This window comes from Poecilia formosa, unplaced genomic scaffold (assembly GCF_000485575.1).
Source record: "Poecilia formosa unplaced genomic scaffold, Poecilia_formosa-5.1.2 Scaffold130, whole genome shotgun sequence".
In the NCBI taxonomy this organism is placed as follows: Eukaryota; Metazoa; Chordata; class Actinopteri; order Cyprinodontiformes; family Poeciliidae; genus Poecilia; species Poecilia formosa.
In genome coordinates this window covers 1,339,344-1,357,411 of record NW_006800069.1, presented here as the reverse complement: position 1 = coordinate 1,357,411, position 18,068 = coordinate 1,339,344, and the positions used below count along the sequence as shown (strand labels likewise).

Sequence of the window (18,068 nt, the reverse complement as noted above, 5' to 3'; positions counted from 1 at the left end):
TGTTGGAAACTTGGAGCCACTTTCTGCATAAAACCGAACACGGAGGACCTGAATAGTTCAGTGAGTGGCCACAAGGTGTCGCCCTCCAACCACTGTGAAATAGAACATGGACGCATATTCCTAAAGATTCACTGCATGGCTGCAGCTCCTATGGTACAGTTGAGCTTTTGGGCTTTATGAGAAAACTAAGACCTGCCTCAATCAGTTTGACGCTACATTTAATATGCACATGTCTCCATTTACATACAGATGCAGTTTTCTCTTTTTGTCCTGCATACATTTCTTAAATAATTTTTGACCTGCAAAAACTACTAAATAATGAAGAAATTGTATGATGTTTTGTACCTTTTAAATATTATTTTTACCTTTTAAAATATTAATTTATATACTTGTAAATTAATATTTACATATAATTTACATAATTTATAGGTTAATTATGTGGCACGTTGCCTTATTTGTCATTAAAATGGCTAGCTTTTTGCTTTTAAGAAATGCAATACAAGATTCCAATACAATATTTATTTATTTAAATAAATATTTTCGGTCTCCAGTTTCTGAGAAACATAAAAAGACAGCCAAATCTGAGTACTCAGATTAAAATTCCACTTTTCAAATTCGTTTGATGATCAAAGCATTTTCTGGATTAATTTAGAAACTGACTATAATCGATCCGACCTGTAAGATTTACGAAAACATCGAAGATTGATTAGTAAAACTGCTCCACTGACCCATTTGAAAACGCCATACACATATCAATAGGAAAAGCAATGACTCTTCACTCGACTAGTTGTCCTGGTATTTAGTTATTTAGCATTTTCTTATCAAGTGCAACAGTGTGACCGGAAATAAATATCCTAATGCCTCCAAAATAAAATTCACAGTTTGACGTTTTCAGAAAAGAAAGGAAAAGAACATTTCGATTCACATCACAAAGACATGAATAGATCTGTAAAAACACACCTCTGATGTTGAGTATATGATGGTAAAATTTGTTACGTTGTGATTGAAAAGCAGATTCGAAAGTTTTGAAATTTGAAGGACAAAACCGGAAGTTGTAGCCATGTATAACATAAATGACACTAGCTTACATGTTGCAGTTTAAGTGGTAAAAAAAAAATCCGAGTAAATACCGAAAAATACAGTCAGTTCCAATGTGTCGTGTTCGGACAGATAAATCATATTTAAACCCGCTCGTTTCGTGTTTATGCGCCGTGTAAAAGCCGAGATTTAGCCGCTGTGGAGAATGACGCAGGATTTTATCTTCAAGTTTACTGCTGTTGACATAAGCAGTTCCAGCTGAAGGAGAAGAAGAGAGCGGCGGGGCAAATCCGAGTCACAAGACTTCTTCATCGCCGCTGTTTTCCAGTCGAAGGCTTAAAGTAAGGCCAAAACTTCTCACCTTCTTCTACTTTTCTCATTTAGTCAGAACAGCAACAACACACCAAGTTAGCCTAAGGTACACACTAAGGTATGTGAATTTGCTCGTCAGCAGCAAAGCGCTTATTAAAGCCCCAGCTAATATAATCCACCGGGTCTCCTTCTAGTGAGAGCTGGACGCTCGTTCAACCAGCTGAACCACAACGATGCGACAGAAAAAAGTGAGCGGAAGTGGTTACAAAACTTCCCTTTAACTAAAACTGTAGTCATGTCTGGATGAGAGGAGCGGATGTGCAGCGGGTCTTTATAACACCCTCCTCATTTTGAACACTGTTCTGGGTGGAATAAACACACTGGCACCCCGCTGACTTTCAGAGCCAATGTTCCAGTTTTTTTCACGCTTGTATCGGAATTATGCTCTGGTCGTGGACAGAGGTAATTAGCTGAAGTTAGAGAAGGAGGAGGGGTTCATTTTGCAGACACTGGAAGTAAAATGCTCCATTTTTAATTTTTTTTGTGTGTGTGTGGTTTGTGAAACAGCCCCTGGACTTATGGAGAACCCCGGCTACAGCAGCGGCTTCGACGGCCTTCATCACCCCAGCGACGACGACGATGACGAGATGGTGGACATCGCGGGAGCCACCCTGGACTTTTCGACCACAGATGACGTCCCCCCGCTCAGCTCAGGTAACCTGCACGCGCATGTGGAGTCACCACTGTACAGGTGTCGACCGTTGACCGAGGTCTGGTATTAATTTGGGTCCTGGCTGACTCAGACTGACCCACGCCTGACATTATTCAGTCCACTGACAGCTCTAGATGTGGTAGTCTTTCATTTTAGCCAACAAGTTTCATCTTACTGGATGAAACATGCACGTTGAGCACAGGTTCCCTGAAGTAACCCCAGAAAGTCTTAAAACCCTAAGTCTATGGGTTGGGTTCATATTGGTAAGTCTGATATAGATCGTATAAAATCTGAAAAGTTGCAACATGCATTTGTACTCGGCCCCTGTGTGGTAATGTTTCATTGAAACCACTGCAGTTTGTCTTTGTCACTGTCCATTTTGTTTCCAAAGTAGCTCAATCGAGCTTGGTCGGATTGCATCCATAGTGTCTGTGGTTGGAAACGTTTAAGTCTTTTCCCCAAATAATCAGTATGATTTAAGTCTGGAAAGTTCCTCCACTGTGTTCATTTCTCTCCGGTTGAACGGAGTCTCAAGAGAGATTTGAAACTTGTGCTCCTAAACTTTGTAACCGTTTACCTTTTGATGTACAGACTGCTGAGGCTGTGAGACTTTTTAATCTTTCTTCAAAAGACCCATTTTTATTCTTTGTTGTTTTTTTTAGTTTTTTTTAGTTTCTTTTATGCTCACAGTTATGGAGTACATTTGTATTTTGTTTTAGCTACACCCACACCACCTCCATTTTTGCCTTATTTATTTGTCTACTCATTTGCATCTGGATCCTGATTAAATCTCATTAAAGTTTGCTACTGCAGCGAGACAAGACTTGAAAAAGTTAAAAGTTTGAGTACTCTTGCAAGGCACCATAGATCCGCATTCTAGTTTCAATCGTAGGAAAGTGTGTAAAGAAGTCATACTCTTTTTTTTTCCTTCTTTTTTTTCTCTCCTCCCCATTGTTGCCCGGTTACTGATGATGTCATCATCAGATAATTAAGTTCCTGTTGCAACGTCCTTGTGATGTTGTAAGAAGGCGACGTGAGTAGATAAAATGAGATTTATGGAGATTTAATTACGACTGCATGTTTGACCAGGATGGAAAGTTCTGTCTTCTTTGTTTCTAAACCCGAGCTGCTGTGGTTTCTGTTTAACTGCGGCCCTTTAAGAGCCTAAAATGCCCTAATCTAATTAATAAACCAGCAGTTCAATAAATGCATATGCATATATGTACGATGCATTTCACAAAAAGGTGTAAACAAATGTGGTGTGTCTGAATAGGTAGCAGAATCTATTTATTCCCCTGCACATTTGAGCTGCCTGGTTACTAGTGACCTCACCGTGCCGGCTAACTCAAACAGAATAAAACGCGCGTCAGCAGGAAGGAAGTCTGGAGAACGTTCTAACTCAACAGTGAGCTGTTCCTGCTGTGTCAGCTGAAGGAAAGGAAAGACGCTTCACTTCACTTTTAAACGGAACTTTCTTCGTAAATTAGGGAGTCTGCAAATTTACAGTCAGACCTCAGAGTGTCCGGTCGAAGTTGTGGGAGGAAAACCGGAGGAGTTTGTTTTTTTTTTCTCTTTGCTTTTGTGACCTCAGATTGTTTTCGCATCAAAATGTGGGATTATCAGAAGAGTTGTGACTCATGCGGGCCTCAGTCATGCAGAGTTGAGTAGAAGTTTCAGAAGACTTCATTGCCTTATACGATGAACAAGTTTTTGTCTCCGTTCAAATGAACCCAAAACTTGTTATGAAATTCTTGAGATTTTAGTCCAACTCTTTCTTCTTCTTTTTTTTCCCTCTTGAGGTTTTGGAGTAAGTTGTAGGATGTTGTTGTTGTCTTCTTTTAAGAAAGCCTTAGTGGGTCCTTTTTGACCCGGTGAGGTCATCTTTTTGCAATATCTTTGTAATGAAAAGTTTTCATCACTTCATATTCCAGGTATTCCTCAAGAAACATGTTACTGATGTCATGCAATTCAATTTTTTAATTTACCTTTTATACATTTTCAGAAATGGCATGTTTTATGTTACTACCCCATTCTTCCGTGAGTGGGTCCAAAATGACCCGCATTCATTTCCTATGGAATTTAATGGGAGTCTTTGTTTTTTGCCAATTGTTACTGTCAGGAAAACATTTTTTTGTGAACCAAACACACTGAGACCTAAGTGTCACCCCTGAGTAATTATATTTTACAAAGCAAGAACTCTTACATATAAGTATTATCTTTATTTTTTTATCTCACAAATGTGTTTGTGTGTGTCAGTCATGAGTCCTGTGACAGTGTTATTGTCACAAATCAACATATTAGCCTTCTTCAAAGTTAGCCAACACTAGTTATCTAACCAGCTAGCTAACATTACCACCTATACTTTATTGTGGATGTGTATTATTTGTGTGTGTCTCTGTGTGTGTCTGACACCCTGCATAAGAAAACAAGAGAGAGAGTGTGTTGAATGACATGCAAAACCTGTTGGTCAGTGTGTTCAAGGTTTAGTCTTTTATCATCTCAATAAATAAAATAAAAATTCATAGCTATGGAAATAAATGCAAAAATAAATGAGCCAGAAAAGTATAGAGTGCCTTCTCCGGGTCGGGGAGGATGTCCTGCCCCAAGTGGAGGAGTTAAAGTATCTCTGGATCTTGTTCACCAATGAGGGAAAAATGGAGGAGGAGATCGACAGGCGGATTGGTGCAGCGTCTGCAGTGAAGCGGCGTTGTACCGATCTGTCATGGTGAAGAGAAAGCTGAGCTAAAAAGCGAAGCTCTTGACTTACCGGTTGATCTAAGTTCCTACCCTCGTCTATGGTCATGAGCTTTGGGTCATGTCCGAAAGAACGAGGTCACGTTTACAAGCGGCCAAAATTAGTTTTTCCCATAGGGTGTCTGGGCTCTCCCTTAGAGATAGTGTGAGAAGGTCAGATATCCAGGAGAGACTCAGAGTAGAGCCGCTGCTCCTTCATGTCGAGAGGAGCCAGTTGAGGTGACTAGGTATCTGGTCAGGATACCACCTGGATGCCTCTCTGGTGAGGTGTTTAGGGCATGTCCCACCAGGAGGAGACCCAGGGAAGACCCAGGACACGCTGACGATGTTTCTCAGCTGGTCTGGGAATGCCATGGGGTTCCCCCAGAGGAGCTGGAACAAGTGGCTGGGGAGAGCAAACTCTGAGCCTCCTTACTTAGGCTGTTGACCCCAGGACCCGACCCCAGATAAACGTATATGGAACGTAAATGGATAAATAAATCACACACATACACACACTCACATGCATGATAGACATAGCATAATAGAATAGAGACAATAATGTTAGCTAGCTTGGTTAGCTAGTTAGTTCCAAGAAATGTGCTCTTTTGCAGCCCCCCACATGCCCACACACACATAATGGATGTTAACATTGTCCATTATTGACATTTGATCATTGCTGTTGTAAAATTGCTGCTGTTGTCATTTTGTTTTAAAAATGTTCTACAAATTGTCAGAAATGTTCTACAAATTGTTCTAAAAACGTTTAAAATAGTGAAAAATGAAAATATTTCAAACATGAAATAACTCTTGTGTGAAATAAAACACAGTAGAAAGTATTATACAAAACATTATTTTGAATCAAAATGACAAAAGTAGCATAAAAACACATTGATTGTAACCCGGGTCAAAAAGGACCCACTCACGTAAGACTGCATAGTCAGTCACTCACGCATCAGAGGGTTAAAATGAGTCAGTGACTTTGTCTACATGCCCACATGCTGGTAATTAGGATTGTAGAAATCAGTCCAACTGCCTGACATGAACTCTGTTTCTCCCTCTGTTTCTGCTTTCGATACTGACCCCTACTGGCGAATTACTGACACATTTAGGAAGCTATGACAAGACACCATATATCTTCAGGCAAAATCGGCTAACGTTTGTGCTCCAACCCCCCAAAATATAATGTATAGGGAGCAGAGAAAACACCCACACAATATATATTTTAATAAATTACGATGCTGACATGGCCCATGTTCCTCATAATCAGTAAGAGACAGATGAGTAATAAATTGAAATGATTTTGAGTTATTTTTTTGCTTAGAAGTGAACGAGGGTGCACTTCCTGTTCCCACAGTGATCCTAAGTAATTCTAAATCCTTGTACGTGAGGATTAAGTACACATAAGTGTTATTGCTTACATCACCTCTGGCACCATCATGTTTTCTTCTGGAGCGATCCTCCTCTTTCCTCTCTCTTCCTTCTCCAGCTCTTTTTGGCGTAAACGCTCAGATTCAACTAGATTGATGGGCAGCGCCAGCGCTTCAGCCTTTTCAGGACTTTCCAAAAATTCCTGGAGTGCACCAGACGTTCTCTGGGTCACTCCAGGACCCACTCTTTGAGGCTTTTCCAAAGCCCACACATTCCCCCCTATTGTGTTCTTGATGGTAGGGTGGTCCAAGTCTTGCCAAGATGAAAAAAAGTCTGCACCAATTCAGAGATCGTAGCGTCTTGAAAATTTTTTCTCTGCGGATTTCTCAGTATGGGTCTCTCCTAACCTCCACCCTGGCTTTCCGCCACGGCCCTGTTGTGGAAATAAAACCCCACAGATTGATGCTGTCATCACCCTGTCTGAACCAAGAGATGGTTTTAATAAGGTGCTGCTCTGGGCCTGGTTTTAGCCACACATGTTGCATGAAATGTTTCACTAGGGTTGATTTATTTATTTTTTCTTCTCTTGTTGATTCTTTGCCATGAGTTATTATGAGGCCCTATTGGCAAACTCAAAGCATTCTGTTTTTTGCAGTGTCCACGGATCCTTAAAGTCTTTAATTCATTAATCTAAAATTAAGGACCCAAATATCATGTATTCTTTGTAGGGTTTTTTTCTTGCGGGACTTTACTATGAGGCGAAAGTATTGAGTCTTACGCAGACATCTTCACTCACTGGGTTCTGTGACTCAAAGCAGCTAAGGCTACAGTAACAACCTGCTAATACTTACTTGCTAGTTAGCAAACAATCTATTAGCAGCTAGCACAGGGTTCATTAGCAGCTAGCATTTGGCTCTCTAGCTATCTAGCTAGCAAATGCACAAACTGGCCACCAGCAGCCAACATATTTTTGACTTGATTTCTTTTTTCAAACAGATTTTTAAAAGCAAGGAAAGAAGCAATCAGAAGGACAGAGAAAAAACAAATCCATACATAACCAAGAACAAAATAATTTCTGCTGGAAACGGAGTAGGAAGATGTGAACACTTATTTAATCCTACCCCCTTATCTCAATTGGCTCATTAGCAATATGGCTCATTAGCAGCTAACATATGACTTTCTAGCTAGCTAGCAAGCAGACCAGTCATTAGCAGCTGGAATATGGGCCATTTGCAGCTGGCATATACATTTGGTAGCAAGCAAGCAAACAAACCATTAGCAGCTAGCATATAGCTCTTTAGCAAAAGCTGCTGCCAAGAGCCACAAAAAATTCCAACATTTTGGTTCCCTGCATTTCTTTTGAACATCTCTGTCATGATATAGACTTTTAATTTGACTTCTAATGATCTCAAAAAGGCCTTAAAGTCTTAAATTTGAGTTCTTGAAACCTGCGTAAACCCTGCTATGGTTTTAATACAAAAAATGCTTCCATATGAGCATTCAACAACAGATGGTTTCTGCTAATTTAATTACTATATAGTGACCAGAGATTGAATTGCTAAGAGTTTCATTCTTGGGTTGTAAAACAAGAAAAATGTATTCAGACATTCATATGGATGCTTTCACCCCTTAAGTAGTGCGGAGGGCTTTTTCTCCTCTTTAATTTGCTGAATTTCCAGTTAGCTTTTATCTTTCTCATTTTGCATGCATTGCTCTTTTTACTGCTCTCAATCTCGACTGTGTAAATGTATTTGTTGGATTTATTACCAGTTAGTGTGTTGTTATTGCCTCTAATGACTTTATTGCTGGGCATATTGGCTTACGGTCCTCTGAGTGGTTCAAATAGCAGATCGGCTTAGTCACACCGTGAGCCTCTTGACATGTGATAATGACTGTAATGATTAGAAGCCATGAACTGGGCAAATACTGTGAATTAGGGCGGCATAGCATCAGGACAACACGCGATTCCGATGCTGTTTTTGGATATTGCGATGACATTTACTGTACATTTTTTGGCTCTTTTCTCACTTTCATATCCATTACTGTGTCTTCGTCTCTCTAAATCCGGCGAGGAACGTTTCTTTTAAATCTTTAGCTAAATAGAAAATGAACTTATGCTCAAGAAAAAACATTAAGAGACATGGTCTGGACTGATGCCATCTTCATTCAATTTCCTCTGACCTTGTAAATGTGATTAAAATTCAAAGTGTCAAAGTAATTACAATCAATAATCCAGACATTATGCAGCCACCGTCATTGAGGTCACATGAAACGCATGTTCCCATGGCTATCAGACCTTAAGAGTTCAAAGTTCGAACTCTAGCTTGAACCTGCGTCGTCTTATCCACCTTCGTTTATGTACTTCTGCTGAAGCAGTGCGTGTTTTGGCAGAAATGCGATCCAAGAGATCGCATCAAAAATCTTCCTGAACTTCAGAGAAATATTAAAAGATTCTGTACACAAAGTTCCCAGGATGCAAAGGAAAATATCCCCTCCTTCCCCTCAACCCTCCGGTCCTCTGTGCATGTATGTAAATAATTAATGGGCAAAAAAAACAACAAAAAAAAGAGAGATCTCTGATCAGACCTATTTTTAAATGCATGAAATCATCCGCGGTGCGCTGACATAAACAAATGACATGGAGTAAAGCACAAGCGCTCCCACTGGGAACAGATTGTTAAATGTTTTTGAACATTACGGGAAAGATGTCCTCTGACGTCACGCCGAGAGGAGAATTGTTCTGGAAACTCGTGAGGGTTTGGTTGCGGCAGAAAGCGTGTGGGAACCTCCCAGTGAACAACAAATGTTGGACTTTTAAGTCTTACAAGTGGAGGAAATGGTGGGAAAACCATTTTCAGTAGCTGTTCAGTAACTTTCTGGAGCAGATCTTCAGAAGCTCTTTCTTGGTAAAGTTCCAGTTTTTGTGTGACATCATAATAAGTTGGTCTTTTCTCACCTTTGGTAGAATCCTACCTGTATTTATGATAAATCATAACTTAGAAAAATTAACAAAACATTTTCTCTAAATATGAAGCTATTGTGTTCCTGGTAGTTAGGTGGTCATTTTAGAAATAAAATGGTTTTGAAAATAAATCTTGCGTATGCTTTCAGTTCTAAAATATCTTTTTTATCCCAAAGAGACATTTTAAATGTTGTCATAACTTGTGTCATCCAAGTGTCTTATGAGTCAGGAAGGATTTTCAGTAGCAGTCAATCTTACAACGAATCTGATTAAGCCTCTGACTGAAGACTAACAAATAATTGCACAATATTTGAGCAAAAGAGTAACTTGGATTTAGAGTCAAACTTATTTTCAACTAACGATGAAGGGCGTTTCCGTAAGGAAATAAGACCGGCGTATATCAAAAGATGATGAAACAACAATAACAGGAGAATAATTTTTGGGGAAAATAATTTGTTGCTGAATTTACAAATTATTAGTAACATTTCATGTTTGAAACAAAACAAGTAAGATTCATGTCTAACCAAGTATTTCAGAGGACAAAGCTGTGATCTATTGTTTATTTATCCTGGTTCTCCTGGGGCTTTGAGGAACCTTTTTGTGGTGAGCGAGCATTAATTATTTACGTTGAGAGCAGAGGTGACATCACACAATGCATGAGAGAGACATTGAAAGCTTAAATGGACGAAGCTGAACCACTTCCTGTTCGCTGAAATGTCACTCCCCTTTTAGTACTTCTAATCTCCCTTCCTCAGTAACAACATCCACACTGAAGACTGTTGATGCAAACTACTTGCTTATGCTATGTTACTTTCACCGTTAGTTACATCCACCAGTCTTTATTTTATTATTTATTGTTTTTTTAATGCGTCCTTACCTAAAAGGATATTGGATAACAGATAAAATGTTTTATTTCAGTTTATAAGAGATTAAATTTAACAAAAAAAATGCAGAAATGCCTCACAAAATACACACAAACATATATATATATATCTTAAGCTTAGTGAAACTTAAAACTTAAAGTTAAATTTAATATACAAACCTCTAAATTCAAAATGCGATGAAGTACTCAAGATCCACCAATTAATTGGCCAGATATTAGAATCTGCTAATTTCCCCCAGATTAGCTGAAATTATTGACTTTTAAAACATTATTTCTCCTCTAAATCCTGATTATTGCATCAAAACTAAGAACTCTCGCTTTTCATGTATAAATTAACCAATAAAAGTAATGTCGTCTCGTGCTTCTCTCTTGAGTTTTATAAAATTCAGTTTAAAAAGTCAAGAAGATGTACCTTTTTGTATTAAGGAGAATAATTTGTAATTCAAACTTTCACAAAAAATGTTTCCCTTTAAAATCTGAATCGGCAGGTCAGACTTAAAATAAAAGTAGAAATCAGTGTGATCGGTGCACTTTTACATAACTGGTGTAATATTGCAGTCTAATCAGGTCAGAATGGAAAGATAATCTTCAGTGTGATGTCTGGACTGTAAGTGTTGCTTCTGATAGCACAGTAGCTTCTTTTTTATTTCAGTTTGAACACTGAAAGCCCGGAGACACTTGAGTTGTAAAGTGTATCATCCAAGATTGCTGAAATGTTTTGTATTGTGTTTATTCATTAAACCATGAAAAACGATGAGACCTTTGAAAAACATTTAGATTCCCAGAACTGAGTGAAAACCAGGTAGAGTCACCCTGACATTCAGCAGCTCTGTGTACAACATAAACTCATCTGTTTATGCAGTCTTTCACCTTTTTAAACTCTGCAATCTAATTTATTTCCACACTCACCTACCTCTCAGCCTCCCCAAACGTACAGTAAGCTCATTACTCAAGACCTGTAAAAATACTTCAGCAAATCACCATCCACTTCCCAGACAGCTCAGCCAGTCACGAGTCAGCTCCACATACTGAGGGGGGAGGGACCTGCGCTGGGGCTTGTTCCTCGAGGAGAAGGAAGATACTTCCAGTTTGGCTCGACGGCGGATCCTGAGCGAGGGTGGGGGGAGCGTAACGAGAGATGGGCTGGGAGTTCTGGAGCAAGCAGCTGGATGAGGAGGAACTGGTGGCGGATGGTGAGTTAGTCATTTCTGTTGCGTCCCGGCGATGTGGCTTAAAAGGCGACGTGTTTTTCTCGTCGAACCGCTTGCAGATCTCGTGCCATTAAGAACAAGTTGTTGGTATTTGTCCATCCCGTTCTGTACAGCTGCTAGATCTGCCTAATCGTCTGCTTCCTGTGTTTTAATCATTTCATCTTGTTTAAGTGGTTCTCTCTGCTGTGCACGAGATGCTGACTTTAACTTTTCCACAGCAGAGTTTAATCATTAGGTACATTTACTACCCGTCATATGATTTGGGTCCAGTAACTGCTTCAGGTTGCACAATAGTGAAAGGGGTCAGACGAAATCTGACTTTGGTGAAGCTTTTTTCTTTTTATCTTTAATCTGAGTGAGGTGGTTCTGTGTACCTTTTCTAGTCTTTGGACTGTGATTTCTCAAGGCTCTGCTGACTCTGTTGTGACTTCAAAGCTGAGAGAATATCCATCCTGTTGCAAGGTGGACACAACACACCTTTATTATTTTAGCCCCCAAAAATATTCCCACAAATCTTCTTCAGACACGGAGGAAACTTGTTCACTGTTGTCTCTTTTTGTGTGTCTTTCCTCAGGAGATGAACGGTATCCTAAATGCTTGAGTATGTTGCAATGAATGTTTTCAACCTTCCTGAAATAATGGTCTAAGTAATTTCCTTTGACCAAGAGGTGAATTGGGCAAAAAAATCAAATGGCAAAAAAAAAAAAAAAACCCGGGTCCTTATTTTAGGAATAAAATAGAATGAATAAAACTTGGCTGATAGTAACAACCAATATTTATTTCCGTCTTGTTGATATTTCTGGAGGGTCAGAGGTTGATCATATGATATTTGTTTGGTCATGTGACAGTGTCAGTCAGACACAAGACTAGGAAAATGTCTGATATAAAATATTGGTAAATGTCGGTTATTGGCTCTAACATAAAGTTTAAATATCAGATATCGGCCCAAATTTTCATATTGGTGAATCCCTTAAATGTTTCTTTCTAGCCTTCTTGCTCTGAACATTCATTAATTGAGTTTATTAGCAGCAGGGGCGATGTCACACTGTGTGGTTAAGCTAGCAGTCACAGTAACATGTAGGGTTTATTATTTAAATCAAGGGTAAAATAATTAGAATAGACGTTAGCACAGTTAGCATTATTGACCTTAAACACAGTCTCTGAGTGTATTCATTTGAGATTTCCAAAAGACCACAGAGACGTCCAAAACCACCTCAAAAGGACAAAATGACGCTCAGTTCAGCCTCCCTGTTGTCTTCTCCAGGCTTATTTCGCTGAAAGCAAACATCTCGATTGCAGGTACAAGTTGATGTCCTGTGAAGGACGACTGATTCTGGGTAATGACCCAAACTGGAAACCTTTTCTTTTTCAACAGCTTCTTTTATCCTTTGTAACTTTTATGGCTTCATTTTCAAACACGCCACTGTTGCTCCACCTGGCTAACTTTGAGTCTAACAGTAACAACATCTGCACCCAAAGTTTTTGTAGCTAGCAAGACCTGTTAGCACTCTGGCATGAAGTATCTATCAACTGACTAAAAAAAAAAAAAAAATCAGCATTAGGCGCCACGGTGAAAAATGAGCTCTTTCTTGTTACATTAGTGTCTCGTCTTCCACAGTTATGCCGTCAGATCAGCTTATATTAATGCTTCTTATCGGGCAGCTTTCTGATTTCACCCCAGTCTTTGCAGTTTTCTGTAAGTTTTAAACTTAAAGTCAGTTCTGAAACAACAGTTTTGTCACAGCAAATTGCCCTGAATGTTGTCGGTGTTCAGGTCAGCGCGGCCTCAGAGGAACATACTTCTGCCATTACTCGCTCTCGTTAGTCCACTGTACAGACCAGTTTAACCTGTCAGTTCAGGTGACGGCTGAAAAGCTACTTCTGCTTTTAATGCGCAGCAACATTTTTCTACAGAGCTGGATTTGGTGCGACATGCCGACGACTGTGCAGATAGGAGCTCTTTCAGCGGCAAAGTGTGAAGGAATTCTGGATTCCAGCTGCGTTTCTGGATGGTCGGGGAATGTATTTACATTCTGAAATACGCTGTAGTTCATACTCTGTCACCGTGAAATCACCAAAATCAAATATTATTAAAGTGATTGCTTCGCCTCAGGTGCATTTATATTGTAGGTTTCGGCCAAGGTTGAGCCTGTTGCAAGAAGTAACTCTTACAGTGTATTCACAGTGACAGCTGGACCTGCCTCCTCCAACTTTAACTTGTTCTCAAGTAAAACACAGAAATAAAAACACAATTATATTTTATCGGAAATTGTTGTTTTACCCCCTTAATTACCCATCTGTATGAGCTTCGAGCTAAAAGGGCCTGACTTCCTGTGTTACTTCCTGTTTTCATTGGGATCTGCTTCTGTGTGGTGAAGCAATCAAACGTTAAGATTTTCTATTAAAAAGCTTTTGTAGCTCACTTGAATATTAAGCTTTTAAAATTTGATCTATTTTAAAATGCCATTGCAGTAATCAAGGTATTTATCTATAATGTTAATATAGTGGAATAACATCATCTAATTTGTTTAACAGAACATGCTACTCAGTATTTTACTAGTCAATAACAAACAATATTTTTTTTTTAAAAAGTCCCAATTCCACAATCAAAGGTGCTTCTTGGATATTGTTTTCTTCGTTGTTTAAAAACCACAGCGTCATCTGCATATATCTGAACATTAACATATGTGCACTCATGTGGTTAATTTCTAATTTCAGCAGGACTTCTAAGAGCACCAGATGTTTTTTTTTTTTAGTTTTGTTTTTTAGTCATTTTAAGGAATAGATTATATAAAAAAAATTTTTATTAAAAAAATAAAATCCTCAAAAAGAATCCATCAGAATTCATTTTTTTATCCAAACATTTATTGGGAGAAACGCTGACAGTCGACCTCCTGCATGTCATTTTTACCACATTATGTACTGCTCTCAGCTTCTTTTCCTCATTGAAGGCAAGAAATCATTTTTCTTCTACATGAGTCTGAAACCATTTTGCAGGAATAATCTTGTTGTGAACGTTGTTGACTTTAATTTGGTTGAAGCTGCCAGGGTAAGTCTCTGCGTTACACATTCCTGGAGAAGACCACAGTGAGGGGAAACGGTCACCCTGGTGAAAAGTACGGTGAACTGTACGCTGTTGGTGTCATGAAACAAAATCAAGCTCAGACATTTGCCTCCAGCTAGTAATAAACCAGATGTGGCAATTTTAAAACATCTGCTGGTTCTGTCAGATATAGTTAAATCTAAACAATTACCGACCACCAAGCCTGTAATTATGCGTCTGTGTGGATATATGTTTATATATATGAATTTTTTTCCTAACTGTCATGATGGACAAAAACAAAAAAAATAGAAAGTGATCTTTTTCCAGAATGAGTTTCTGATGTACGTTATGGTAAAGTGTTTTTAAGTTACGGAACAAGAGAATAGTGTCAAAAAGGATGGTTATGACACTTTTCCATTACATGCACTGCTTTTTTTATTTCTTGCGTTCTTTTCAGGTTTTCCCCAGCTGATGGATCCCTGATCAGTTGTCATCTATACAGATAAGAGTTATTAAATAATATACATTTCACTGCTGTGGATTTTTCTTTTTTGACTCGATAGCTTAAAAAAAAACAAATTACATCACATCAGCATTGTTGACAATATGGGCCTGAAATTATCAATGAAAGTGATGAGAAAAATTCATCACTTTGTTTTCAGCTCTAACTTTTTAATTGCATTCAGTAAGAGACTAGAATATTGCTCTAAAGTGGCTACACTATCGTGCACAATATGGATTCCAATCATTCAGTCCATTTTGAAACATAAATACTGAATTTATTTATACTTTCCTAAAGCTATCCCAATCAGATTTTCTTTTATTTTAAAACATCATAAATTTAAGCTTATCGCAGCAAATCAACCGACTGATGAGGAAATTTGGTCCAATATCCTTAATTTTGGGAGATTGATCAGCCAGTACTCACAGACTTTGTCACTATGTTTAGTATTTTTTTTCCACAGGAAAACAATTGGTATCAATCAGAATTGGCATGTCAGGTTTTTTAAAAATCGGTGACTCATTGATTTGTTTCATCCATCGATGCAGCCTTAGTTAATCTTTTGCAGACGAAATGTACATAAAAAGCTTGTCTCTTGGTTCATGAACTCAGTGATTTAATTTAAGTGTCACAAACGGCACATGACATGACAAAGTGACAGGAAGTGGAAGCAGCCAAAACAATCTCGCTTTCTCTGTGGAAGACTTCTGTAAACAAAAGCGCCGCTGTGCGCTTGATTTATGATTACATCAGCATGTTTAAGTGCAAGTTTTCTGTTACAGATTAATTTCCTGTCTAGTCTTGATAGAACTAAGCTACTCTGTGCTCAGTTATCATGAATATGCTGAAAATATGTTTGATTTTTTATTTAATTTTTTTTCTGTAGTCAAACCTGGTGATGATTTTAAGTGCACCATCCATTAGGTGCATTAGTCACTCCTGGCAGGGAAGACCTGTGCCTCATGCAATTGCACTTTACTGCACCATCTAAATGGAAAAACACTGAGAAACACTGCGTGAGTGTGAGTGTGAGTGCGAGTGTGAGTGTGTGTGCGTGCGTGCGTGAGTGAGAGACCAGATCTTGTACCTCAGCGCAAGTGATAAAGTTCATGCGGCTCCCTTGTTTTTAAGAACCGTGGCAGGTCAAAACAGAAAGTGACCTATTTTAAAACACAACAATGAAGTCAGAACCGATGAGTTGATCATTGACTTCCATGTATCTTAATTCTCTCTCTCTTCCCCCCCCTCCCTTTACCTTTTTCCACCTCTGTTCCCTCAGGAGGTTATGATGAGTACAGCGCCGGCAGCAGCAGCAGAGCAGCCGGTATGAACGGGAGCGGCCCCACTAAGTTAGTGGACCCTTTGGAAGACCCGCTGCCTGGGGTGGGCACCTACGAAGACTTCAACACCATCGACTGGGTCAGGGAGAAGAGCAAGGACCGCGACAGACACAGAGAGGTACGCAGTGCATTTGAAGGAATAGAGCAAGATTAAACAAGAATCTGGGATAAAGAAGTGTTTACTTTGAGATTAGAAGGCATGTGTGTTATGTCGAAGGTGTTAGCATGGAGGTGTCGCTAAGGCGTAACGGAGTCGGGTTCAGATCTCTGGAGGAAAGTGAACGCACTGCTACAAAGGAATCAAAGAACCGTGCATCAAATGTTGACAATTTAAAAACCAAAACTGAAACGATTAATCTGATCAATTGTGATGAATCAAATTAGCAATTGATTAATCATTAACTCTACTCTAAATAGGTCTTAATACGTAGAAAGAACTACGTATTAAGAGCTGTAATTAAGGCAAAACAGTATAAAATGTATAGAGTTTTCTTTTAAGGTTATGTAAATTAGGGCTGGAGCTATCAATTATTTCAGTTATCAATTTAATCTAAACGATTATTCGATTAATCAGATAAAAAAAATTAGCACATTCTACATATTTTTCATTTAAACTTATTTTATACAGTATTTGAAGTACATTAAAAGATGCTGACTAACAATTCAATTCCTTTTGAAATTACGTCTTTACAGACAGGTATTTCTTCTAAATCCCATGTGCAAAATGTACATATTTTTTTGCACAGTTTTGGCTTAATTACTTCTCTGAATGTGGTGTTCTTTAAGAACATTGACTTTCTTTAGGCTGTAAACTCCAATTAATGATTAATCAGTTATTAATTTAGTTGATAATTATTTCAATAATCATTTAATCACGATTAAGTTGGTTAATCGTTTCAGCCCTAATTGCAGTAACACGTTTGATTACTGCTTTGTTGTGTTTTCAGCAAATTATCTTTTTTAGAGCCCATATACTTAGTTAGTTAACTGACAATTATTTTAGTAATCGATTCATCACGATAAATCCGATTATTCGTTTCAGCCCTACTGTAAATATGTTCTATTTGCAGGAAATTTAGTGACATATGCACTTTATGTATATGTTGGTAAAAGTGTATTTTTGTTGCTCTTTATTCAATCAATTTCTGTTACTGTGTCATTTAAATAAAGTAAGAAGCACTTTGTTGTCTCTGTCACCCTGCAGATCACCAATAAGAGCCGAGAGTCGACTGTGGCCCTGCTGCACAGCGTCAGCGATGCCTTCTCTGGATGGCTGCTCATGCTGCTGGTGGGACTCATGGCAGGTAGTTCACACACTCAACCTTTACGTAATTACAAGCTTACCTAAATGGTGGGTGGGTCGATGTACATTACACCTGATGAGATGCTTGGATGCTTAAAGCTTGCAGTTAAATCGTCAAACACTGGGTGTTCAGTGCAATTATATTCAAAAATACTTTATTCGTCCCAAATGTTGTAGCTGATACCAGTCATTACAGCAATGATTCAACATTTCTGAAAGCAGGTAGAGTTAAAATGAGTCATATTTACAGTGTCAATAGTCCAGACAAAGCTCTGTTAAATCCAGAGTGGTTCTTCGGTTCATTGCCGCAGAACGAACCTGCAACAGTTGAGTTTTGATTTTCCACAAGGTGAAAAACTGCAGGTGTAGAGTCACAAAATAGAACTGGGACAGCGCTGAAAACAGGCAAGGTGACTTTTTTTTTTTTTTTTTTTAAAGAAAATGAACCTGCAACAGTTGAGTTTTGATTTTCCACAAGGTGAAAAACTGCAGGTGTAGAGTCACAAAATAGAACTGGGACAGCGCTGAAAACAGGCAAGGTGACTTTTTTTTTTTTTTTTTTTTAAGAAAATGATTATTCTGCAGATTGACCGGAAGCCCAGCAGGAAACTTGGCTTAGGTCTCAGGGAAAGCAGGCCAAGCACTTTGCTGAAGAGTT

The 18,068-nt window shown here is 38.7% G+C and overlaps 1 protein-coding gene across 3 annotated transcripts in view; it reads left to right on the top strand.

Annotated features, from left to right (window-relative positions):
* Window positions 1-1,093: 1,093 nt before the first annotated feature.
* The window catches only part of LOC103144659 (H(+)/Cl(-) exchange transporter 5), a 31,200-nt gene continuing 14,225 nt past the window's right edge, over window positions 1,094-18,068 (top strand). Inside the window, exons 1-4 of one of the 3 annotated variants that reach the window (XM_007561740.2) lie at window positions 1,094-1,379; window positions 1,918-2,064; window positions 16,047-16,225; window positions 17,312-17,411. In XM_007561740.2, coding sequence (XP_007561802.1) covers window positions 1,929-2,064; window positions 16,047-16,225; window positions 17,312-17,411 — 415 coding nt within the window. In that variant the 5' untranslated portion in view covers window positions 1,094-1,379; window positions 1,918-1,928. Of the gene's footprint in view, window positions 1,380-1,623; window positions 1,813-1,917; window positions 2,065-11,099; window positions 11,205-16,046; window positions 16,226-17,311; window positions 17,412-18,068 lie in introns of those variants that run through there. The other 2 variants (XM_007561739.1, XM_007561741.2) reach the window with 2 other exon arrangements.